The sequence below is a fragment of the Pelodiscus sinensis genome, chromosome 1, assembly GCF_052426305.1.
Source record: "Pelodiscus sinensis isolate ZL-2025 chromosome 1, ASM5242630v1, whole genome shotgun sequence".
Classification (NCBI taxonomy): domain Eukaryota; kingdom Metazoa; phylum Chordata; order Testudines; family Trionychidae; genus Pelodiscus; species Pelodiscus sinensis.
Window position 1 is genome coordinate 316,040,342 of NC_143052.1, and position 27,254 is coordinate 316,067,595.

The following is a 27,254-nucleotide window of genomic DNA, read 5'->3' on the forward strand; positions in this document are numbered from 1 at the left end:
GCTGTATATATTGTATCTGAGTTTGAACTTGTGCTTGGACCATTGCACCCAAATCCAGGTGTCCTTCAGGTATTATTGATTTAATGACTCATTTACTTTTAGGTGGTGAAAACAGTTGGTCTGCGTGAAGTCTGGTTTTTTGGGCTGCAATATGTGGACAGCAAAGGCTATTCAACTTGGTTGAAACTGAATAAAAAGGTAAAATATTCTTGATTTTTTCTGATTCCCTTTTGATTTGAAATCGTTCATATACCGACTTGCTATATGTATAATCTTACAAATTGTAGTCTAATTAATGGACAGACTTCTTTAATGGTTAGTTTACCGTGAGTATTTATAAACAAGTGGAATCTTATTCACAATTACGATATATACTTGCTTATAAGCCGATTTTTTTTAATACAAAAAAAAAGCAGAGTCAGTTTATCAGTGGATCTAAACTAAAAGTTGATGATTTTAAGCTCTATTTAATTATTGAATGGAATATCTAATGTGTTGTCATTGTATATCAGGGCTTGCAGACTTTGGCTCCAGGCCATCAGGCAGGCCGGGATGTTTTGTTTATCTGGAGCATCCGCTGGCACAGAGGTCCTTGCAGCTTCTAGTAGCTGCACTTCTCTCTTCCTGGCCAATTGGAACTGTGGAAAGTGGTGGCCCTTACTCCATCTGCTTCCCGCAATTCCCATTGACCGGGAACTGAGAGTCTCAGCCAATGGAAGCTGAGGGACTCTATGCCTGCAGACTTTCCAGGTGAACAAAATAACCCTGCACACCAGCAGCTTATCCTGATGAGCAAGAAGCCAACGTTTATTGACCCTTGCTTTATTTTAAGAATTGGCATTACAAGAAACACACAAGTTTTGCTAGAATTATTTTAATATAATCTGATGAAAAATGTGTTGTTATAACTGAATAAATATGTATTCACATACCTTCAAAATTATAGTTGATGTTTTAAATGTCAATTTACTGATTTTAAAGTCTCATATAATTTGAATTTACTTACTTAAAAAGTCTTGGTATCCTTCAATGTCTGAATCAGTCTCCAATTCACCAAACAGTTAATTTAACTTGGTTTCAGTCATAACTACTGATCTCTTTGACAATGCAGGTGCAGCTATGACTGAAATAGAATTTAATGAACTGTTTGCTTATCAGCCTTCATCGTACCGTCAAATATGACATCGTCTTTTGACCCATTGAGCACATTGAAGATACAGCATTTCCTAAATAACTTTGTCATTTCCGAGGAAATGGATTCTCATGCATCCTTGACTCACTAGGCAACTAGATTGGTTTCAGGCTTCATAAGATTTCCCCCTTTTATCAAATTCTCCATACCTGACTAAATCCTTTCCATCCCCATTTTGCGTAGTCTGTCTTTGTTTGCCTGAATAAACCCCCTAAAGTGGTTGTAGAACAGAAGTTAAGCCTCAGGTTTTGCAGCAGGGCTGGGCAAAATACAGCCCAGGGGCTGTATCTGGCCCACGAAGCCACTGGATCCAGCCCATAGACCACCCTGCCGGGACCTTCAGGCACACTGCTGCTGTGGGTTTAAAGCACAGTCTTGCGGCTCTCTGCTCTGGAGGGAAGGGAAGACTGTGTGATCTTCCTGCCTCCAGCCCAATTCTCAGCTTCTATTGGCCAGAAACAACCAGCCAATAGGAGCTGAGAGATTGGCATGGGTGATGGGAGCAGCACAAGCCTCTTTCCTCTCCAGAAGCTGAGAGCCACATGAAGGGAATAGCCTGCACTTATAAGGGATCTGGGGCTGCCGCAGGCAGGGAGCCCAGCCTGCGTTGGGGGTGCTGGCCAGGAGACACTTAGATAAACGCCTTCTGGCCAAAGCCTGCCTTCTGCACCCCAACTCCCTCCCCCAGGTCCATCTAAACCCTCTGCACCCCCTGCCCCAGGTCACAACTCCCTCCCAGACCTTGTATCCTCCTCCTATGCCTCTCCCCCAAGCCAGAATCCTCTCCTGAACCCAAACACTCTCCCAGACTCTGCACTCAATCCCCTCCTTCACCCAAGCTCCCTTTCAGACCTCACACAATCTCCTGTACCCAGCCTCCATCCTAGACCCCATATCTCCTCCACAGAAAAGTGCATCCCTTGACCACTTTTCAAAATCTTGGAGTAGTCCCTCACCAAAAATTATTGCCTACCTCCTTTTTATATCCAAAGTAGTTTTCATTTTTTTGGCCACATTTTTCACTTTATCTATTTTGTGTGCCTTGGTCATGTCCCAAACAAGCATTGTTTCTTGAAATGCTCCTGGTGTCTTATTCCATACTTTCTCCAGCCATTCAGTAGTCCCACTTTCATTCATTCATCCCTTTTCATATGTTCATGAGAGAACCCCAATAAAAAATGTTTTTGAACAAGGGTTTTTCTCTTAAAAATAACAGCAGGGAGCTTTGATCCATTTGCAAAACATGATAAAACCACCGTAAAATATATTTTTTCATGGCCAGTGGTTTTAATTAAAACTGTTTTTCTCATCAACACTGGTTACCATTCTGTTGCTCAGGAGATCGAATGTCATCAGTATTTCATCCATATTTCCTATCTGTGTCTGCTCAAATGCATATTTCTTTCAATATTTTCATAATAAACCTTTGGAAAGATTCATTTTTTTTTCCTTCCAGCTTCTTGGCAGCTTTTGTTCACTGATGAAAACAGAGACCATGGCAGTTCATGAAATGAGTACACTAACTCCATGATGTGACAAATACTGATGACTTTACTGATTTGCATTTGTAATCTTTCAACATTTTCAGAGCATGCAGCTAAATGCCAGTTCTAGTGATGACACACCCATTTTGTCAATATTCAACAACCCAATCACTGAGATCTTTCTTTGGCTCAGAAAATGAAGCACATCTCAGACATTTTTTTTTTCTTGCTTGTAGGCATATCATTTAGTGTGTTCTTTTTTCAATTCTCTTGCTTGCTTCTCATAGATAAAGAATTCACAAGCCACGGCACAATTATTGTTTGCTTCTGTATATTTGACAACTTTTAAGTTTGAACACTTGAGACTTATAAGGTCTTTATAGTAGCAATGCATGAAGAAATCAAATTATAGAGTACCATACTGACACCAGTGCCATAGTACAGGCAGTCCCCGAGTTACGCGGATCCGACTTATGTCGGATCCGCAGTTACGAACGGGGTTTGCTCTGTGTCTCCCTGGTCTGCTGCAGACCAGCAGACCAGGGAGACGGGGAGCAAAGCCTCTGAGGACGCTGGCAGTGGGACAGCCCAGACGCACCGCGGCTGTCTTGCTGCCGGCGTCCTCAGAGGCTTTGCTCCCCATCTCCCTGGTCTGCTGGTCTCCAGCAGACCAGGGAGACGCGGAGCAAAGCCGCGGAGGACCCGGGCGGCAGGACCGCGGTGCGTCTCGGTCCGCCGCCCGCGTCTCCCTGGTCTGCTGGCGGGGGGGGGGAGGGCACAGCTAGTGCGCTCCCCCCCCCCCCCCCCCAGCAGACCAGGCTTTTCTCTGGACGCCCTAGGCATCCTGATTCAGCCGAAGCAGCTGACTTGGGGACGCCTGGGGTTCTTAAGTTGAATCTGTATGTAAGTTGGAACTGGCGTCCAGATTCAGCCTGTTGAAACTGGTCAGTTTCAGCAGCGGCTGAATCTGGACGCCAGTTCCGACTTACATACAGATTCAACTTAAGAACAAACCTACAGTCCCTATATTGTAAGTAACCCGGGAACTGCCTGTACTATTATTCATTGTATTTTTCCGATTCACTTGCGAGATCTATCATTTTGTGAAATGCCTGGGTCTAATTTCAGGAAGAACTGCAGCACTGTTCTTTTAGCATTCATTTCACACTATTCTAGTTCACTAAACAAAGCCTTTGCAGCTTTAAACTGCTGTAGTATTGACCTCAATAAATTATTTTGTGATCAATATAGGTTCACGCTCTAAAAATAATTATAATCTAGCCCTGTAGTAGAACAGTACTAGGGGAAAGAAACAGCTAGTGTTAGGAAAATTGAACTTTTGGGAAGCATGTGTTTTTAAGTGCTTTGCTTACATGCAGAATAACTGAGAATTATATAATAGATAACCATACATTTTATATATATTAATACTACTTTTATCTCACTTATAGCATAACAAATATACATTAGAAGTAAAAACAAAATTTTAGCTAACTTTTAAAAGAAGCAAGTCCAGATCTGACATTCCATCATCACCAACCTCTGTTGTAGATCACTAAACTTTGTCTCCTGTCCATCCGGGTAAGTAGCTGGCTAGCTGGGACATTTTGTTTTACCTGCAGCATCTGCAAGCATGGAACCCAATAGCTTCCAGTGGCCGCAATTCACAGTTCCTGGTCAGTTGAAGCTGTGGGAAGTGGCATGGGCCAAGGGACATGCTGGCTGCCACTTCCTGCAGCTCCCATTTACCGGGAATGGCAAACTGCAGCTACTGGGAGCTGTGGAGCTCTATGCCTGCAGATGCTCCAGGTAAACAAAATGTCCTGGCCTGACAGCAGCTTACCTTGATGGCTGGGAGACAGTTTCCCAACCCCTGAAACATAGGTTTGGCTTATGAAAAGGTCATACCGTTTTTGCCATTTTCACCTATCCATTTTTGCAAGTCAGCTTATAAACAAATGGGCTAATGAATGATTATATATGGTATATAAGTGTTTTATTTGACACAGATGAAGATATGTTTTCCTGTACATGATGATTCATATTGCTCACATTCGATTATCCTTGATCACAGAATAAGCTTTCCTCCTCTGTCCCTTTTTATGCAGCAAAATTTATTTTCAGGAAAGAAAAGTTAGGAGTAAGTTTTAAAAAGCAGTGCAGTATGAATAAGGATATTAAATTTCCTCAATGCCAAGATTTTAAAAATCTCAGTCCTGCATGGTGCAGTGATTCTGGTTTTTAGGAAGAATAGTCAGACATAGAGCTGGATGGGAAATGATTTTCTCATCTCATTAAAACTTGAGGTTTTAAAAATGTTCATAGTTCGCATCAGAATGAAACAGTCCTTTCCAGTTTCTTTTTTGTGGGAAAAAGACACAGATATCTGTTTCAGTAAAAAACAGTAATCTGGTAGTTAAGTGTAGGCTAATGACATAAACCTGAATTTGCCACATGCCAGTGAGTGTAAAGGACTAGGGTTTAGGAGGTCTGGCTTAGCAGTCACAGCTGTAATAGGCGTATATCTGATGTATGATAATCAGAGAGCAGGACTTGGAGGAATTGCTAGAGTCAGCTTGAGTAAACAAGAGTTAGAGACAAAGTCAGACCTGGGATGGAGCCTGGAGATCAGAGATACTATCAGACTAGAGTTAGGAGGTAAGAGCCAGGGTGAAAATAAGGCTGAGATTAAAGGCCAGAGATCAGAAGACAAGGAGAGCTCTGTAGTCACAGCATCCCTGAAGTCTGTAGTGCTGCCCAGACAGGTAAGCTATAGATTCCCCTACAGGAGGTGGTAGATACCCATGACAAATGGGGGATATTCTGCACACCACCTTCTCATCCAGAATTGCCTTTAAATGCTTTTAAAGCAGAGGCGCAGTGCCTGGGACCAGGCGTGAGCCGCAACAGCTGATTCCTGGCTTGTGCCTGGTTCCCCGCTGTGCCTCTGCCTTTTAAAAGTAGTAAGAGCCAGGTGGCTGTCACTACATTAAAAAGGCAGAGCTGCAGTGGAGTTATCTCCTGGGGCCAGGAGCTAACCCCACTGAGGCTCTGCAGTTCTTCCCATATTGACTAATCGAGTAGTTGTTGGAATGGGATGAAATTTAACATCCCTAGTGCAGATGGTCATGCTAGCAGCCAAAGATTTCCAACATTTTACCTTTCGGCAGGACTGTAATCAGTACAGACTGGTCCACCGAGGTTATTTACCACTATTCTCCTCCTTGAACTAGAGCACTAACCCCAGTACAGCAACTGTAGTTCTCATCTCCACCTTTGATGAACCTTGGAACAGATGCCTTCCTAATAGGCTGGAAAATTCACCTACACAACCACAAGGTCCAGGGCAAATAGCCTTCCCCAGAATTGATCCTTCATGTCACTCTTTCGGAGTTTTACATAAATCACCAAGAGGGTGCCAGATTGCCCTGGCTTTTCAAGGAAGCACTCAGATTATTGAAGTGGTGCATCCTCACAATGTATTTATCCCAGCTATCTATCTACCAGGGATACAGAGCATGACAACCAACAGTCTCACTCAGAATTTCTGTCACGACCCCAAATGTGAACTGAACTCAGAGATGCCTTGACATATATTCATTGTCTGGGTAAACTTGTCTACAGATCTCTTCTCTCTTTATTGGAACAAGTAATGTCCTTGTTACTGCCCAAGACCTGGCTTGGGGACACATTCATGAGGAGGTGCCCTCATCCTCCCATGGCACAATGACCTCTTGTATGCCTTTTCCCAGTTTTCTCTTCTATCCAAGGCCCAGTTGAAAATTCAACAAAACAAAGTGAGAATTATTCTGATTTCACCTTTTGGCCAAGACAAAGCTGACTTCCTTACCTGACACAGATGGCAATATGCCTTCCTTTTCTTCTGTGGATGATTCCACACTCAATATACTAACCCACAAAATGGAAATCTTCCCTTCCTCTGATTTTATACTACATTTCAGACCTCAAGAGGTCAAAACTCTCACTCAGCTTCATTAAGGTATATCTTTTAGTGAAAACATCCATCCACGACCAGGTAGACAAATACTCAGTGTTTGCTCACCTGCTGATGTGAAGATTCATATCCAGTGAGAGAAAGTGCTGATGTTAGAATAAGTAAATTCAAAGTCTCTTCAGTTTTCTTCAAAGATTGCCTCTACCAGACAGTAGGGCTTTTTACTGATTGGTCCCTTATATTTTTGAAGCGTGACTAAATGTTAACTGGATCTTCTTGGGTAATGTCAACTGATTGTTTTGGGTCCAATCCTAGCTTAAAAATTAAATTGGATCAGACCCTTTATAAGCAGGTTGGGAAGAGGTCTCATTTGTCTATTATTACATATTATTTACCTAATATAGGCATTACCATCATGGAATACATTTCTCACTAGCTATACATATAAAATAGCCCAGCCCCACTGACCTCCATGGGAAATGTACTTTTCAAGCAGTGGTGGTGAAGGTTAGTGACATGGTCTTCTCCACCCTGTAATTGTCATGGTTACTTCAGTATTGTCATTCTGGCTTGTGGAAATGGAAGACACTTGATAGTTTTGCAGTAACTTAAAAAAATGCAGTTGTAATACATCTCATTACAGATGTAAATTCCCATTCATCAGTTAACTGGTTAATGTTAGGCCACACTGGGGCTGCCGCCGGCTCCCAGCTTCCTCCAGAGCAGCACGTGTCCACAGCAAGCTGGACTTCCCACAGAAAGAGGCTGCTCTGGATACTGGCACAGACCCTACATCTGGGGCCCCCAGGTTCTCCACAGACAGGGGATGCTCTGGACAAGAGCAGCCCCTATCTACAGCGGGTGGGGAGCTGCTCCAGCCCCTCTAATTACCATTTAATTAGAACCGGTAAGCATTATCCATTAAGAGGACTAAGGAAATTGTCCTATGAAATGGGGCTGCATCTACACTACAAAGTAATAGGTCTCGGATTCTGGATCTCATCTTAAATTGAGGTTGGACCCTAAGTGCTGCAGTGTTCTGAGACCCTAGGTCTAGGGCCTGGGTTAATTCAATTGCAGTATAGTTGCATGGGAGGCTCCTATCGTACCCAAACCCATCCCTATTGGTAGAGGATGGTGGGAGGAGTTCTTGGGGGGGGGGGAGTCACATGACACCATTTACTTCCGGTTACATGGCTATCTTTACCCCAGAAGTACTACCCCAGGGTTGGGACTTCCTGTGGCAGGTAGGCAGGGCCTAAGGGGTCAGGTGCATGGCTAGCCATGTTAGGGGGTGTGGCTAATGTGTCCCTATATTTGGTTCAGAAAATATGGTCACTGTAAATATAACCTCATCCATGCAGGAGTGCAATGCAATGCTTTACACAGACTCAAAAACAATTCTAACATCATAATCCAAAGAGGCTGACAAAGGGGGTGCTATAGTCATCATGAACAGAACAGATTATGAACAAGAGGCTGCCAGACAACTCACCAGCATCAGATTCTACAGGCTACTCTCTTCTGATCCCACTAAAGAATACCAAAACACACCCTAAAACAACTGGTCATGAAACTTACTGATACAACTCAGAACTAAATCTACACAACTCCCCCCAATCCCTGACAAGGAGTTTTCTATCTGCTTCCCAAGATACACAAACCTGGAAATCCTGGACGACCCATCATCTCAAGCATTGGCACACTTACAACAGGATTATCTGGTTGTATTGACTCTCTCCTCAGACCCTATGCTGCCAGCATACCTACCTATCTTTGAGACACTACCAACTTCCTGAGGAAACTATGGAACATTACTAATCTTCCTGAAAACACCATCCTAGCCACCATGGACATAGAAGCTCTTTATACCAACATTCCACAGGAAGATGGATTACATACTGTCGGGAACACCATCCCTAATGACACCACTGCACACTTGGTTACAGAACTCTGTGACTTTGTCCTCACCCACAACTATTTCTGATTTGGAGGCCATTTATATCTTCAAGTCAGTGACATAGCCATGGGAAGCTGCATGGGTTCATAATATGCCAACACCTTTATGGCTCACCTTGAACAATGTTTCCTCAGCTCTCGCCCCCTACCATCTTTACTCTACTTATGCTACATTGATGACATCATCATATGCAGGGCTTGCTGAGCCGCGGCAAGCCCCGCTTGCCAGCCACGCTGTCTGGCGTTCTGCACATGCACAGATCACCTGAACCCGGCTCTTCTGAGTTGTAATCTACTCGCCACGGGCGAGTAGATTACATAGATTGTCAAGCTCTGATCATATGGACCCACGGGAGAGAGACCCTTAAAGAATTTCACAGGGATTTCAACAATTTCTACCCCACCATCAACCTCAGTCTTGGCCTGTCCACACAGAAGAGCCACTCCCTTGACACTACAGTACAGTTACACAATGGACACATTTCAACCACCTTATACTGGAAACCTACCAACCATTACACTTACTTACATGTTTCTAGCTTCCGTCCAAGGTGCATTTCTCAATCTGTTGTTTACAGCCAGGCCCTAAGATACAACTGGATTTGATCCAATCCCACAGATGAAGACAAATACCTACAGGATTTGTATAAGGCATTCTTAAAACTGAAGTATCCACCTGGAGAAGTGAAAAAACAGATCGACAGAGCCAGAAGAGTACCCAGACATCAGTTACTTCAAGACAGGCCGAGAAAAAACAGGACACCATTTCTCATCAGCAAGCTATCCTGGAAAATGATCCCTCATTCTCACATGCCAGTCCTTGCCTATAGACAACCCCTTAACCTCAAACAAATTCTTTCCAGTAATCATGAAGCACACCTCCATCTTACTCATCCAGAAACTCACCCCTGCAATCAACCCCAGTGCCAACTCTGTCCACATATCTATACAAGCGATATCGTCACAGGACCTAACCACATAAAGCACCACATCAGAGGCTCATTTAACTGCACATCCATTAATGTGATCTATGCCAGCAATGTCCCACTGCCATGTATATTGATCAGACTGGACAGTCTCTATAAGAAAGAATTAATGGACACAAATCAGATATCCAAAAGTGCAACACATAGAAACCTGTTGGGAAACATTTTAACTTGCCCAGGCACTCATTAATGGATCTCAGAGTCACCATATTGTTTCAGAAACAAAATACAGAACTATGTAGCACTTTAAAGACTAACAAGATGGTTTATTAGATGATGAGCTTTCGTGGGCCAGACCCACTTCCTCAGATCATCATCTAATAAACCATCTTGTTAGTCTTTAAAGTGCTACATAGTCTGGTGTAGCTGAAACAAAATACAGGACTAACACGGCTACATTTCTATCTCCATATTGTTTCAGGCCAACTCTACAAGGAAGCCTTAGAACTCAACTTCATTTACAAGTTTGATTCCTATAATCTAGGTATGAATAAAGACATTGGCTGGATGGCCCGCTAAGTTCCACATACTGATGACATACAAAACCAAACAATGGATACTTAAGAACAGTTAGTACGTTCTCGATCAGCTTCATGTGGCATGGACACTCTAACTATTTCTTTCCCCCTTTTTTCCCTTCTGTTTCCTTTTCTTTCCCCCCATCCCATATTTTATTTAGAAATTGGACCTTTAATAACTCCATTCATCTGAAGAAGTGGATTGTGCCCACAAAAGCTCATGATACTAACTACATTTTTTGTTAATCTCTAAGGTGCTGCAAGACTAGTCATTTTTTAAGTTTTCTAGTTACAGACTAACTCCGCTACCCTGCTGAACCTTTACTTTTAGGGCAGTTGTTTTCTATACAGTGTAAAAGTGATTTTTTTTTTAAATTATCATGGTGAGAAACTAAAATTGCCACAGATCTCCTATAAATTTTTTTTTTTAAAACCAGGCCTTAAGTAGTCTTTGAAATCTGTCATGCCTGCCTAATTCAGTGTAAATTATTCATAGTGCTGTGTGACTCACAAATTATTGCTAATTGTATTGCTAGGAAGAATTTGGATTACTATAAGTTATTGCCACTTGATTGGTTATTGCTCAAGTAAATACACTAAATGTTGTTTAGCACTCCTTTAAAGTCTTTAATTTTTTTCAGGTAACACAGCAAGATGTAAGGAAAGAAAATCCTCTGCAGTTTAAATTCAGAGCTAAGTTTTTTCCTGAGGACGTATCTGAAGAGTTAATTCAGGAAATAACTCAGAGACTGTTCTTTCTGCAAGTCAAAGAAGCCATTTTAAATGATGAAATCTATTGTCCACCAGAAACTGCAGTTCTTTTGGCTTCCTATGCTGTTCAAGCCAAGTATGGAGATTACAATAAGGAGATTCATAAGCTAGGCTATTTGGCCAATGACAGACTTCTCCCCCAGCGGTAAGTGGGCAACTGCAACTGCTTTATGGATGCTGCAGAATTGTAAACTTGCTAATAAAATATTTTCTTAACCTTTAAAATCCAAGTATCAGTTTCTTTAATATTATAATCAAACTTCTCTTGAATGTAGTTGGTCTCTGAAAATAATGTTTCATTGGTAAAATTTAGGGATAAAGGAAGAGATCATTTGGGTTTTGAATTGTGAAGAGGAAGCATCAAAACTGTGTATTGCTTGTGAGAAATTAATTTTTTAATGCTTGGACTTTATCTTGAGGTAAATGTACACATTTAGTCAAGCAACTTTTTTTCTGTTCATTGAACAATGACGAGTCCTGTGGCACCTTGAGTTAATGTTGAAGTAGTATACATATTCCTACCTCGTCTCTGGAGTCAATGCCTTCTGTAAATAAATATTTGAATCATTGTTTGCAAATCAGTGTGGATTCCTTAATAGAGCGGGGCAAAATATTTTGCATAGTTTGCATGCCAAAATACTCCATTTTGGTAAACCACAAAATATTAGTAAATCTGAAATGAATTTAAAAAAATTTGAGGAGTAGATGCCATTCAAAATATGGTAGTGATGCTCTCCTTATAGCCTTTAGCCCAATAGTTAGGGCACTCTCCATGCAATTCTAAAGCCCCTCACATGTGTTCAGTCTCTTCCCTCTCCTCCTTCTCCTCCCAAAAAATCAAGACATTTAGAAACTTTCTTATAAAACCACAAAGCTAGACAAAGATTAACAATCCAAGAAAAGGGATGTTCTCCTGGCATCCTACTGAAAAACGTAGGACCCATTAAGATTGAAATATGTACATGAAAACAGAATGCTACAGTCATGCACAGAAACCATATAATTTCAAACAAAGTATTAGAATTTGATTCTGTAATCATAATATACAGTTGTGCTATTGTGTGTTTTATGTGTAGCATAGGCAGATTCTTACTTAGATGTTATACTTTAGTCCATCCTGTGCTTTGCTGCACATTGGGTTGTCTACATTTGCCATCTTGCCTGTCAACTGCTCTTCTCAATCTTCCCATTTCATGTTGCGGTGCTTGATATCATTCAAAATTGTTCATTTCCATGTTATTCGCAGTCTTGCCTTGTGTTTCTGGCTTCTATTCATGGGCAGCATTTAGTAAACATTCTTTTTTTTATTCTCAGCATATGTTCCAGACACTGATGTCATCTTTTGTAGATTATTTGTGAGAGGGTACCTTATCCAGTAATTTTTCTAACTTCTTTATTCATTTTCCTATCTCTGTATTTATTTCCAATATTCTACTTAGACATTTGTGATGAAATAGATCCAAAGTTTGCATATTTTTCTTGGCAAGTTATCATCTCGCTGATCTATGTCATGATGGCAATAACAATTGTATTCAGTTTTGTCTTGAGGGAAATGTTTTTGAGTTGCCAGATAGAATGTTTGCCTTCTCTGTTCGTATTACCTTGGAACTGGTACCATTTTGGCTGATGGTACTTCCAAGACATGAGTCTGCCTTCTCCAGTTCAACTTCTTCAGTTTTGATTTCTGTCTCTGTTGTCCCCATTAGCAGGACTTCACATTCCTTTGTGTTGAATCTCAGACTAGCCTTCTCCATCATTTCTTTTACTCTGCATTTTCATAGTCCACTGAGATCTTTATTAATAGGAGCATGTCATCAGCAAAATCTAGATCAAATAGCCTTGAATTGTTCCATGTTAGGTCATATATGTCACTGTCACATTGCTTTAATCTACAGGCAAGGACTAGCATGAACAGAAAAGGAGACAAGATGCACCCCTGCCTTACCACCTGTCTTGATAAATGGTTTTCTCAATCTATTTTGCATTTTAATGCAGCATTTTGAGTTGATGTAAAATGCCTTCATAATGTTGATTTAATTTTGTTGGCAATCCATATTATTTCACAGTTTTCCACATTGTTTCTGTTTACAGTGTTGAATGCCTTTTGAATCAAACAGAAAATTGATGGCAAGACTACTTTGGAATTCAATTGTGTTCTCAATAATTTATTTTAAGGTGAAAATATGTTGTCTGCACAATCTCCCTTGTCTATATCCAGATTGTTGTTCATGTAGGATAGTATCTATCTTTTGTTTTATTCTGTTCAGGAGGATTGATGCTAATAGTTTTCCTGTGACAGAAGTATTACTGCCCTCCTACTCGAGCAGTTGCTTAGATCTCCTCTCTTTGGTAATTTGATTATAATACCAAGGGATCCCTTCTTCCGGCACTTTCTCCTTTGTCCATATTTTGTTGCATAGCAAACAGATAACTGATTCCACATCTTTGCCCCCATATTTAAGCTTCTCAGAAAGAATGAAGTCCTTACCAGGTGCTTCATTATTTTTAAGCTTTTGCAATGCTTTTATAACGTACTCAATTTTACTTCCAATACATTGATACCTAGGTCTAACGTTAAATTCCAACCTTATAATTGGTTCTTGTTGGCTGAGCACTTTTAGTCCCCATTAACAGGATTTCACATTCCTTTGTGTTGAGTCTCAGACTAATCTTCTCCATTATTTCTTTTACTTTTCATTTTTGTAGCCTATTGATATCCTCATTAATAGAAACAATGTCATTTTCTTGTTCCTCTAGTGGTTTCAGAAGTTCTATCTCGTACTATTTTCATATCCTGCAGTCTTCTAATTTCTGTATATAGAAAGATCTGAGTCTGCCTTTCTCTTTGAGTATTTTGAACTTTAATTTGATATTTATTTTCAGTGAGCAGTGATCACTCCTTGTATCTGCTCCTCTGAATACTGACTAACGCAGAGGTAATCAATCTTATTTTCTGTATGACCATCTGGTGAAATCCATGATGTTGTATGTATGTTGGAAGAAAGAATAGTAGATGCTAAGATTGTCGTCTGCACAAAATTCAAGAAGTCTAGTGCCATTGTCTGTTGTTCCAGTTGCATATGAGCTGATGACTGTTTCCTAATCTCTTGTTTAATTTCCATCTGGGAATTAAAATCTTCCATGACTAGGACAAGATCATGATTTGGTATTTCTTTCATTACATAGAATCATAGACCCATAGAGCTGGAAGAGACCTCAGAAGGTCATCAAGTCCAGCCCCCCTCTCTAGGCAGGACCAATCCCAACTAAATCAACCCAGCCAGAACTTTGTCAAGCTCAGACTTAAACACCTCTAGGGATGGAGACTACACTACTTCCCTGGGTAAAACATTCCAGTGCTTCACCACTCTCCTAGTGAAATAGTTTTTCCTAATATCGAACCTGGACCTTTCCCACCACAACTTGAGACCATTGCTCCTTGTTCTGCCATCTGTCACTTCTGAGAACAGCCTTTCTCCATCCTTTTTGGAACCTTCCTTCAGGAAGTTGAAGGCTGCTATCAAATCCCCCCTTCTGCAGACTGTATAGACCCAAGTCCCTCAGCCTCTCCTCGTAGGTCATATGCTCCAGCCCCCTAATCATTTTGGTTCCCCTCCGCTGGACTCTTTCCAATGCGTCTGCATCCTTTTTGTAGTGTGGGGCCCAGAACTGGACACAGTACTCCAGATGTGGCCTCACCAGAGCCAAATAAAGGGGAATAATCACATCTCTGGATCTGCTGGCAGTGCTCCTCTTAATGCAACCTATTATGCCATTAGCCTTCTTGGCTACAAGGGCACACTGTTGACTCGTATCCCGCTTTTCATCCACTTTAATCCCCAGGTCTTTTTCTGCAGAGCTACTACTTAGCTGGTTGGTCCCCAGCCTGTAACAATGCTTGGGATTCTTCTGTCCCAAGTACAGGAATCTGCACTTGTCCTTGTTGAACCTCATCAGTTTTCTTGTGGCCCAATCCTCCAATTTGTCTAAGTCACTCTGGACCCTATCTCTGCCCTCAAGTGTATCTACCTCTCCCCCTAGCTTAGTGTCATCTGAAAACTTGCTGAAGGTGCACTCTATCATCCAGGTCATTAATAAAGATATTGAACAAAACCGGTCCAAAACTGAACCTTGGGGTACTCCGCTAGAAACCGACCACCATCCTGACACTGAGCCGTTGATCACTACCCGCTGGGCCCAGCCTTCTAGCCAGTTTTCTATCCATCTTACCATCCATTTATCCAATCCATATTCCCTTAACTTGCTGGCAAGAATATTGTGGGAGACCGTATCAAAAGCCTTGCTAAAGTCAAGGTATTTCACATCCACTGACTTTGCCATGTCCACAGAGCCAGTTACCTCATCATAGAAGCTAATCAGATTGGTCAGGCACGACTTGCCCTTTATGAATCCATGTTGACTATTCCTGATCACTTTCCTCTCTTCCAAGTGCCTCAAAATGGATTCCTTAAGGATCCCTTCCATGATTTTTCCAGGAACTGAGGTAAGACTGACTGGCCTATAGATCCCTGGATCGTTCTTCTTCCCTTTTTTGAAGATGGGCACTACATTTGCCTTTTTCCAATCATCTGGGATCTCTCCCGATCTCCATGACTTTTCAAAGATAATGGCCAAAGGCTCCTCAATGACATTTGCCAACTCCCTCAGTACCCTTGGATGCATTAAGTCCAGACCCGTGGATTTGTGTACGTTAGCTTTTCTAAATAGTTCCTAACCTGTTCTTTACCCACCAAGGGCTGTCCATCTTCATCCCATCTTGCATCACTTAGTACATTAGTCCGGGAGCCGACTTTGTCCGCGAATACAGAGGCAAAGAAAGCATTAAGTACTTCAGCTTTTCCCACATCATCTATCACTAGGTTACCTCCTTCATTCAGTAGGGGCCCCACACCCTATCTGATCACCTTCTTGTTAACATGCCTGTAGAAACCGTTCTTGTTATCCTTCACATCCTTTGCCAGTCGCAATTCCAATTGCGCTTTCGCCTTCCTGATAACCCCCCGGCATTCTCGAGCTATACATTTATACCCCTCCCTGGTCATTTGTCCAAGTTTCCACTTTTTGTAAGCTTCCTTTTTGTGCTTAAGTTTACCAAGGATTTCCCCTGTAAGCCAATCCAATCTCCTACCATGTTTGCTTCTCTTGCTACACATCGGGATGGCTTCTTTAAAATACTGCCATCTGTCCTGGATTCCTTTCCCCTTCATGTTAGCATCCCAGGGGATTCTGTCCATCAGGTGTCTGAGGGATTCAAAGTCTGCTTTTCTGAAGTCCAAGAGGTGTATCTTACTACTCTCTTTTCTTCCTTTGGTCAGGATCCTGAAATCGACCATCTTATGATCACTGCTTCCAATGTTGTCACCCACCTCTACTTCCTCTAATAGTTCTTCCCTTTTTCTGAGCAGAAGGTCAAGCTGTGCACGGCTCCTGTTCGGATCCTTCAGCACTTATACCAAGAAGTTATCTCTAGCATCTCCAAATACTTCCTGAATTGCCTGTGTACTGCCGTATTGGTCTCCCAACAGATGTCAGGGTGATTAAAGTCCCCCACGAGAGCCAGGGCCTGCGATCTGGAGACTTCTCTCAGTTGTCCGAAGAAAGCCTCATCTACCTCATCCACCTGATTCGGTGGCCTGTAGTAGACATCAACTACAACATCACTGCTGTTGTTTGCACCTCTAAACTTAACCCATAGACCCTCAACAGGTTTTTCTCCCTCTATATACTGGCGTTCTGAGCAATCATAGTGCTCTCCTACATATAGTGCAACTCCTCCTCCTTTTCTCCCCCGACTGTTCTTCCTGAACAGTCTATACCAGGCATGTCCAAAGTCCGGCCCGCGGGCCAATTGCGGCCCGTGTTCCAGTTTAATACGGCCCCACAGGTACTTGGGCAATATCTATCTTCTATGGCCCCCAACGAATCCATATGTATTGAGATGAATACATTGTAAAATCTCAGTTAATGTCAATTGGTCTAAATCAGTTATAAATATATTTGGACACAACATGTATACTTGGTGTTATGTTCCTGTTCATATTTTTTGAACTTAAAAGTTGACAGACAACCTTTATTACCAATAATATGTAATGTACTTTACAATGTTCCTGACATATATTTCATCTTCCTGGGGGTTTTTTTCATCTGACCTTCAGATATGAAAGGCAGAGTGATTTAACACCTGTTTAGATTTGTCATCCATGTGACGAAATGAAAAGTATGCCGTTTGCAATAAACTTTGCATAAAATAGTTAATTTGCATTTAATTTTAATGGTTCAAAGAATGTCAGGCAAAATGGTCGGCCCTCACGCATGTTCACTTCATCAAATCTGGCCCTCTTTGAAAAAAGTTTGGACACCCCTGGTCTATACCCTTCCATGATAGCGCTCTAGTCATGCGAGTCATCCCACCAAGTCTCTGTTATCCCAATTAAATCGTATTTCTTGGATTGGGCCAGGGCCTCCAATTCTTCCTGTTTGTTGCCCAGGCTTCTCACGTTAATGTACAAATACCTCAGAAACCAGTTGATCATCCTATCTTCTCCATTCGAATCGGGGTCCTCCTTTCTTGCTCATTCCCCTTTGCATTTCTTCCCACTCCCATCAGGGTTTTGGTCACCATCCCCCAACAAACTTAGTTTAAAGCCCTCCTCGCTAGGTTTGCAAGCCTGCCGCGAAGATGCTCCTTCCTCTCTTGGTTAGGTGGTTCCCATTTCTTTCTAACAGTCCTTGTGCCCGGAACAGAGTCCCATGGTTGAAGAAACCAAAGCCCTGTCTCTGACACCACCTGTGCAACTATGCATTTACTTCCTCAATTCGACGATCCCAGCCCAGTCCTTTTCCTTCAACTGGGAGGATGGACAAGAACACCACTTGTACTCCGAATTCTTTGATCCTTCTTCCCAGCGCTACATAATCCGCAGTAACCTGCTCAAAGTCATTCTTGGCTGTATTGTTTGTTCTTTGTAGAACCTTTGTTCTCTTCATCTGTATTATTTATTAGATCACATGGCTGGATTATGATGCACTTTAATGTGCTGAGATTGCCAGTAGCTTATCTGATATTGGCTGCAATCCATAATTGACTTCTTTGCAGCATTATTCATGATGATCTCTACACCTCTTTCATTTTCAGTTCCACCTGAGTATAACTTTTTTTTCTCCAAATGTTATCATGTCTTGATCTTTCTCTAGCTTCAGAGAGTCCTGGGATGTCAATTTCATATCCATCCATTTCTTTGATTACCTGTGGTACTTTTCTTATACTGTTTAGAGTTTGTACATTCATGGTAGCTATGACTGTACTGGTTTTGGCTGTCAGAATTTGAATTAATGACTGGGTGACTTCCCAATGGACTTAATTATCCACTATCATATGCGCATTTGAATGCTTTCCATCCTTCTTGAGCCTTGATATTTGGTTTATGTGAGTAGTTTGTTAGGGGTCTTTTTTTTATAGTGATGGGAAGCCACCGAGCGATCAACCCTCTTCCTTTTTGATCCGGGCTTGGGACCAGCACTGGCAGAGATTACTACGTCTACCTAAAAAAACACAGTAAACAAGTGTGTACTTGGATGTAATGAGAGCTAACACAAGGACTACACGTTGGAGGAAATCTTGGTGAATAAAGACGTATCAGTGAAATGTTTATGGTTCCCTGTTGTTATAGTATAGGTAGGATTTAGAACAGTGTATTTAAGGGAAGTGAATAGTCCAGCATAAAAGCTAGTCAATTTTTAAAAGTTATTTAAAAGTAGCTACCTATGCTATGTTATTCAGACCATTTTTTGTCAAAATGCAAACACAACTGCTCATATCTTTAAAGACTTTTTTGGGTTTTTTTACTGCGCAAAAGATCCGCAACACCTGACTTGGTCATTATTCTGCTCAGTTTAACCTATGAGTATTCTCAAGATTGTCAAGACTGCTCATGTGAATAAAATTATACATAGTACTAAGTGTTTGTACTGAGGAAACAATGCAAATGGCTACGTATAAATGTCACAGGCAGAAACTGAAACATCTGGTAACAGTGAAAAATATTTTTCTCTAATTTCTTAAATTTTACATAACAGTAGATTTAAAAAAAATTCAGACCAGAATGTGTTCTTTTTTTAATTGGTGTCCTTACAGATCCTTGTAATTTTCATTATTCAGACTAAGTGCACGTAATGAAAAAGGAATTATGCTCACCGATCATAAATAACCATCTTTGATCACACCAGACAAGAAGGGGGAAAACAACAAAACCAGTAAGGTGCCCCTACAGTGTAATTCTTGCTATTTAGTGCCTTAGTGGGTGAGGGAAGTATGGGGAGGAAAAATGGAACAGATAATGAGATAGCTACTGCTACAGATCTGATGATAAAGCCCTGCTTGCTCCAAATGTCTGGCCCAGTAGATGCCACCAAATTGGAGGACAAGCTGTAATGTGAATAATAATCTGAGTTCAGTTTATTAATTAACATCCAACCAGTGTCTATTTTCAATTAAATCTCTTTGCTCTGCCTGCTTTCTTTTGAGCGGCCAGTTTTCAAGTGATATTTACCTGAATTGTGCTATTAAAATATGTAGAAATTTTAAACCCTGCTAAAGCAGACAACGGAAGTATTGTATGAGAGGGTAGTGCAAAATGGGCCCATGAAACAAAACCAAGCATTTTAGGCTTCCTACTCTAAATAAATAGTAATTCCATATTTTCTATGTTGGAACTACTAGAACTGCTTACTTACAAGATTTCTTATAAATGATTACCCATTGACATTTTTGGCCAGGTTGGCATATTGAAAGGTATTTCGTGCTTCTTTTATGTATTTACTATAATGGATTTCTCGAGATTTTGTATTACTAAATTCAGGACCAGACTTATGATGATAATGGACTGCTAGTCTCTATGTATTCTTGAGATGCTGAAGCTGTTTAAACCAGGTATAGCTTCAGATAATTAAGTGGGGGAGCCCCCAAAACAAACCTACCATCTCTGTGTACCCCATTTACATTTTGAAAGGGTAGGGATAAAAGAGTTTCTGGAGAGTTGGAGGGTTGCAGATTGAGAAATGGTAAGTAGTAATATCAGACTACTGCCATCTTACTACTGCTTGGACCTTCCTGGTTCAGCACTCTTGGGACCTAACTGGTCCTGGATAAGGGATTTTGCTGGACCAGAGGAGGTAATTTCTGGCCTTATGCTGCTGGCCCCACCTCTGTCCTGCCCTCCCTCCTGATAATCAGCTGGCCCCTGCCACGCTGTAGCTGAGCTACGCACTGGCTCCTCCCTCCCTCCTTGCACTCCAGCTAAGCTGCATGCTGGCTCCTCCCTCCCTGTAGTCCAGGTGAGCCGTGTGCTGGGTTCCTATTTCTCACTTCTCCTTTGAGTGGTGTCCCTGTGGGCAGTCCATTCAGGTGTCAATGCGTCCTTGAACCAGCGATCGGAGATTTTTAGACTAGCAGTGCATGCGTGCACTGCTGTGTATGCACAGCAGCTGTCTTGCACGGTCTTCGTCCATTAACTGCGCGCATGGTTCGGGTCCCCCTCAGTTCCTTTTCTACTGTCTTTGGAAGAAGATGGAGTTTCAAGTAGTGCTTTTTTCACTAGAAAAATAATAGAAAAACCATTTAATTTGTCCATAAGTTTTCCTGTTTTTTAGTCGTTAGTTCTAGTTCGTTTTTCTTCAAAAAAAAAAAAAAATGTTTGCTCCTCAGTTTTCCTTTTTTCCGTTCTCCAAGTTCTTCGTCCTAGTTTGCCAACATGCTAGGTCCTCCTGGGTTTAAAAAAGTGACTCATACAGAGATTCAGTGCCTGCTTCAGATGGGCATGCCTCCTGTACAAAGTGCCTAGGCGAAGGCCATGTGGCACAGAAATGCCTACACTTTCAGAATATGACCGCCAGGGCCAGGAAAGACCAGGAGATGAGGCTTAAATATTTGTTGTGATGAAAATCCATCCTACTGCCAGAAGCAAAGACAACTGCTCTTTCAGAACGTCTGAGGAAAAGGGCCAATTAATCATCCACGTGAGACTTTCATAAATACTGAGTCTTCCTGGCACTGTCCTTACTGGCCGCACCATCAACATTTTGCATGCCAGGCGTTCCCCCATGCTGTCTATCTCTGGCACAGCACAAAAACAGAAAACGACACCAAAAGGCTCTGAGTTGGAACCTAAGAGGAAGGGCACTGCCTCCGTGCCGGCAGTACTGGAACTGAGGGTATGTCTACACTACAGAGTTAATTCTAAGCTAATTAGAACTAACGCGTCTAGAACTAAAAACTAGTTCGAATTAGCATTTTGCTAATTCGAACTAGCATGTCCACATTAAGTGGACCCTGAACAGGGCTTAAGGATGGCCGGAAGCAGTGCTGGCAGGGCATCAGAGAAGAACTTAGAGCGTGGAGATGCTGTCTCAGGCTAGCCGAGGGCTGCGCTTAAAGGGACCCGACTCCCACCCCGGACAGACAGTTCTCAGGGGTGCCCCGCTTGAAAACCAGTCCTGGCTTGGAGTGCCCAGAGTACCCACACTGGGCACATCACACCACTCGGCCATCAGCCCGGCTGCACTTGCCGCAGGCTGCCATCTGAGGAGAGGGGGCAATTGGGGGGCTGCAGGAGAGCTTCCACCCCCAGAAGCCCACAGAGCCACCCCAGTCCTCCCCATCGGGGGCTCATACCCCATTCCTCCCTCACCTCCTTCCACTTACCCTTCCCTAGCCCCTTTTCTTGATGTACAAAATAAAGGACAATTGTGTTAAAAAATGGAATCTGTCTTTATTGAACAAAACTGGGGGAGACTGGGAAAAGGAGGTGGGAGAGGGGAAGAGAGAGGCTGGGAGAGGGAGGGCAACTAAAATGATCAGGGTTTGGGAAAAGGTCCCCTATGAAGCGAGGCTAAAGAGACTGGGACTTTTCAGCTTAGAAAAGAGTAGACGGAGGGGGGACAGGATAGAGGTCTCTAAAAGCAGGAGTTGGGTGGAGAGGGTGCATATATAAAAGTTCTTCATTAGTTCCTATAAAGAAGGACTAGAGGACACCAAAGGAAAGGAATGGGTAGCAGGCTTCAAATTAGTAACAGAAAGTAGTTCTTCACAAAGCAAATAGTCAACCTGTGGAACTCCTTGCTGCAGGAGGCTGTGAAACAGAGTTTAAAGGGAAGTGAGATCAAGTGATGGAGGCTGGGTCCATGGAATGGTATTAGCCAGGGGGTAGGACTGGTGTCCCTGCCCAAAGTTTGTGGAAGGCTGGAGAGGGATGGCATGAGACAAATGGCTTGGTCACTGTCTTCGGTCCATCCCCTCCAGGGTCCCTATGGTTGGCTGCTGTCGGCAGACAAGCTACTGGGCTAGATGGACCTTTGGTCTGACCCAGGACGGCCACTGTAAGCTCAGGGCTCAGGGTCGGGGGTCTCAGTGGACCCCCTTGATTTTCATGCACACCTGCTCCTGGGTGGCCAGGCTGGCAGCTCTCCTGCCCAAGCCGGCCACTTTCCTGTGCCTAGTGCGGAGATCGTGAACAAGGTCCACAATCTTCGCTCTAGCCGAGGCGGGTGCCCGCCTCTTGCGGTCCCGGGCAAGCTCCCGGGAGCCGCCAGCCTGGTCCCGGGAAGAGGGGGAGGGCTGGGGGGCATCGGGTGGCTGGCTCGATCCGTGCCAGGTGCCGGGTCTGCTGGCTGGGTGCTGGCAGGCTTGCACCTGGCACGGGCACCGCAGCCAGCCCGTGCCCCTTTAAGGGGTCCGGGGCCGGGAGGGGGGCATAGAGTTTCCCTGGTGTTGGCCAGAGTGGCCACCAGGGAAAGCTGGGGAGGGCTAGCTTCCCACTAGTTCGAATTAAGGGGCTACACAGCCCTTAATTCGAACTAGCTAGTTCGAACTAGGCTTAATCCTCGTAAAATGAGGTTTTCCTAGTTCGAACTAAGCGCTCCGCTAGTTCGAATTAAATTCGAACTAGCGGAGCGCTAGTGTAGCGCCTATTAAAGTTAGTTCGAACTAACGTCTGTTAGTTCGAACTAACTTTGTAGTGTAGACATACCCTGACAAAGGCAGACATGCTGCCCCCGCCAGTGCTGAAACCTTTGAATTCTCAGTGCGCATCAACACCAAAGTACACGCCGGCACCGCAAGTGCCAAAGCTTAGATTGCACAGAACAGAGGCTCTGCACCACATGTCACAACCATCAGTACCTTCTTCACCAATGCCGGTGGATAAGACACCTCTGCACTCTCCTAGATTTGAGGAATTTAGCCTTCATTGGTTTTCCCTGGGCAGTGGACCTGGCACTGGACCTGGGAGCCATTTTTCCTCATGTTGTGTAAAACTCCACCCAGTCCAGTATAATGTGAATGAAAGACATGTAACTTTTTGTATTATAAGTTGTCAGTTTCAGCCATTGCAAGTCATGTGGCTGTTTGTTATTGTAAGCCATGTAACTCAGTTGTTCTAAGTTATGTCAGTTTCCATTGTAAGCCATGCAACTTTCATGTAATGTTTCAAGTTCTGCAACTTCATGCAGGCTTTGTAACTTCCAGCTATTACTTGTACAGTCTTTAGGCTCTGTAACATTCTACCTTGTGACAATGGGGGTGGGGTGAGGGGGGGAGAGAGGGAGGAAGGAGGATAGGGTAATGTCTGTGCCTTTGTGGAGAGGAGCCATGAGGCTATAGACTTAGAGCCAGGAGCTTGAGCTTGGTGGGATTTGACCTAATCTTTGCTTGCACGTGAGAGAGACAAGAAGTGGAGGTGCAGTGAAGATGAGAAGAAGAAACGAATATGCATGAGGAGAATGAGCTGGACGGGCCTCTTCGTGATGGACACAGAGAAAGGACTTATTGTGTGAGATTATTAAACTGGGAGGCTCCAAAGAGAAGAAAGCATGCAGACTACAGGCTGTACGATCAGCTCATTGGCCCAGATTAGTGACTGCAGGCAGACACACCTAACCTACCATGCTTGGCTTTCTGCTCTCTCTGCACAATTTGTTGCGTGTATAAGTGTCTGAGTGTATGAATGTGTGTGAAGAGTTCCATTCCCTTTTCGCTTGATCCAAAAGCAGCATTGAATAAATCAATGTAAATGTAACCCTGGGTTGGTCTCCAGTGAAATTAGGTAACAACTCGGCCATCTCATTGGCACTGATTTGGGAGTCAACAGCAGCTACCTTAGAGGTATGCACAATAACAAGGCCTCCTCCACAGACTACTCAATCTTCTCTGACCCATTCCCCACCATCACCTTTGGCCACAACTCAGATAGGTCCTGCAGAGGAAGATGATAACTTACCTCAGTCTGACTCAGTGTCCACCTCAGCAGTCCTCTTCACCCCCTGACGAGGCTGTGTTTCTTTCCTCTTCTCCCTGCTGACAACCTGAAGCAATTTCAGGAATTGTTTAAGAGGGTAGTACAGTAGTCACAAGACAGCCTTACAATAGGTACAAGAAAAGCAGCACAAGCTGCTTAAAATTCTGCAGCCCACCACATCTTCCAAGATAGCACTACGAATAGACGAAGCTATCATGGAACCATCTGAAGCCATATGACAGACACCAGCCTCTATCTTGCAGACTAATCACAGGGCCAACAGAAAGTACTTTGTCCCAGCGAAGAGGATGGATTTTTTTCTTCTCCTACCCTCAGCCAAACTCTTAGGTGGTAGATTTTTCCGTCATTGTTCCAGACATCCACGGTTCAAATATACACTCCAAGACAACATAAAAGACTTGACTTTTGGGGGAGGAAAGTCTATTCTTTGGCTGTCATCCAGTTTAGAATCTCCAGTTACATGGCTCTCCTTGCCAATTATGACTCTGCCAATTACACCAGGTTGCAGGAGTTGCTACATGACTTCCCTGAATAAAAGAGATCATAGCTACAAGTCCATTATGAAGGAGGGCCCATCCATTGCCTGAACGGCACTCCAAGCATCTATGGATGTAATAGGCACAGTGGCCAGATCAACCGCAGTGGCATTTGTCATGCCTCATGGCTGCAATCATTTGGTGTCTCCTGTGAACTACAAACCAAGCTAGAGGACCTGCCTTTTGACAGGAATCTGCTTTTTGCAGCCAAAACTGATGATGTACTCCACTCTCTGAAAGATTCATGCACAGCCATCTGAACATTCGGAATGTATACACCGCCCAGTTAGAGAAGGAGATATCCTGTGATTTCTGGTATAGCGTACTTCCTACCAAAGTCAACATCAGAGGCCCTTCAATAACAGATCAAAACAACCAAATAGAAGAAGAACTCAACACACCCAGTAGTCTGCCCCTCAGTCAGCGGTACCTAAACAGCAAATTTGAAGGTGTGGTTGAAGGCCTGAGCAACCACCCTTCAAATCCAATGCACACCATCCATACTTTCCATCATTGGTTGAGACCCTTGTATCACCAGGGGGCTCTCCTCACTATGGACCAGTTGGTCCTCGAGATCATAAGAACTGACTATATCATTCCCATTATGTCTATACTTTACCCACCCTCCCTCCCTGTCACTCTTCAGGGACCCCTATCATGAGCCCCTTCTACAAGCAGATGCTCAAAAACTACTCAGTCTGGGGGCTATAGAGTGAGTGCTACCCACATTTCACAGAAGAGGTTTCTATTCCAACTATTTCCTTACTGTCAAAAAACAAAAAACAAACAAAACGGGGGGTGGAGACCCATATTAGATCTCAGGAGACTCAACAAGTTTGTCTGCAACAAGTTCAGGATGGTGACCTTAAGAGCCATCATTCCTGCAGTGGACAAGGGGGACTGGTTCTCAGCCCTTGATCTCCAAGACTTATATTTTTATACAACAATACACCCTGCCCACCGAAGATTCCTCCAGTTTAGGATGGGTAAAGAACATTACCAATACTGTGTCCTCCTCTTTGGGCTATCACAATAGCACCACATGTTTTCTAAGACTCTGGCCATAATGATGGCCTTCTTCAGAAAGCAGAGTGTCATCATATTCCTGTACCTAAATGACTGCCTAATCAAGAGGACTTCATGACAACAAACGACAATCATGACAGACATTACCCAAGCATTTTCTCCCACCTGGGTCTTCTGATAAATGCACAGAAATCTATTCTGGATCCATCCAGAGAATAGAATTCATTGGAGCCCTACTAGACTCTACCATGGCCAGGCCCTTTCTTCTTCTAAACTGCTTTCACACTCTGTGCAACATAATAGACAATATTCTCTAAGTCCCAGTGACAAACGTTCAAACATGTCTTCAGTCCCTAGGCCACACAGCAGCCACTACTGTGTACCTCTCACAAGACTACATATGAGATCCTACAGGCTTGGCTAGCATCAGTGTATATCTCAATCAACACAGTGTCATCAAGTGAGTTACACTCACTACATTGGTTGACATATCTGTGGTGGTGGAGTTGCCCACACAATCTCCTTTCCGGAGTGCCCTTCCACCGCCTAGGCCCCTCATAGGTAATAACTACAGATGCTTCCCTTCTGGGCTGGGGCCCTCACTACAGACATCACACGGTCCAGGGCAGATGGTCGCACCAAGAGGTGAGACTGCGCATCAATGTTTTGGGCCTTAGAGTAGTCCGCGACACCTGTCTTCATTTCCTACCACTCATCTGTGGCCAGACAGTATGTGCCCTCATGGACAACACTCCATGTATGTATTACATCAACTGACGGGGTGCCCTAACTTTGCCCTGGGTATGAAGCGCAAGTTCTTTTTTATTCTAAGTTCTGAATCATCATCAGTAAGGATCTGTACTGGAATTGTATTATTGTATGAATTAAATTATTGGTGGATGAGGCAAAACAAAATCCAATTCACTCATCTATCATTGAATGATGCTAGATAGAGTGAAAAAAGTAGGAAATGTTACTTCTGTCGATAACAAGGAAGATCTTGAACACAATTGAGCTGATTTCTTCAGTAAGTTCACTGCTGTACTCCCTCTTCTGACCATTCACCCTTTAAAATAGTTTTTGTAGGAATTTCAGAAAGTTAGCCAGGTGGCTAAAAGTAAAAGAAAACGTTTTGTGATTTAACTTTAAGAAGACACGCAAAAAACATTTATTTTAATATCAACATAACTAAACAGTTCCTTACATTGTGCACTTGGTTTTTGCTGTTGCTGTACCTGGCCACATTGCTGTACTATGCTGATAAATTCTAATGGGTTGAAACACCATCACTGTAACAAACGAACACATTTATGTTTAAAACTGCTTGTGACATTGTTAGTTTAAAACCTGAAGCCTTTTTATTTCTTTTGCAACTCCCCATGCCCACATTCTTTCCCAGCTAACAGCAGAACTCATGGTTTAGTTCTACTAATAAATTGAAAATTTGTGGTGTATTTGTGGGTATATTGAAGTTCTGTAATTCATGCTACAAGAGT

At 42.9% G+C, this 27,254-nt stretch overlaps 1 protein-coding gene across 3 annotated transcripts in view; it reads left to right on the forward strand.

Annotated features, from left to right (window-relative positions):
• Window positions 1–27,254, forward strand: part of RDX (radixin) — a 100,381-nt gene that overhangs the window by 48,010 nt on the left and 25,117 nt on the right. For 2 of the 3 annotated variants that reach the window (XM_089775625.1, XM_089775626.1), the window contains 2 exons: window positions 103–198; window positions 10,736–11,010. The exons of the other annotated variant lie outside the window; for it this stretch is intronic. In XM_089775625.1, the coding sequence (XP_089631751.1) occupies window positions 103–198; window positions 10,736–11,010 (371 nt within the window). The remainder of the gene's footprint in view (window positions 1–102; window positions 199–10,735; window positions 11,011–27,254) is intronic. 3 annotated transcript variants of the gene reach the window in all.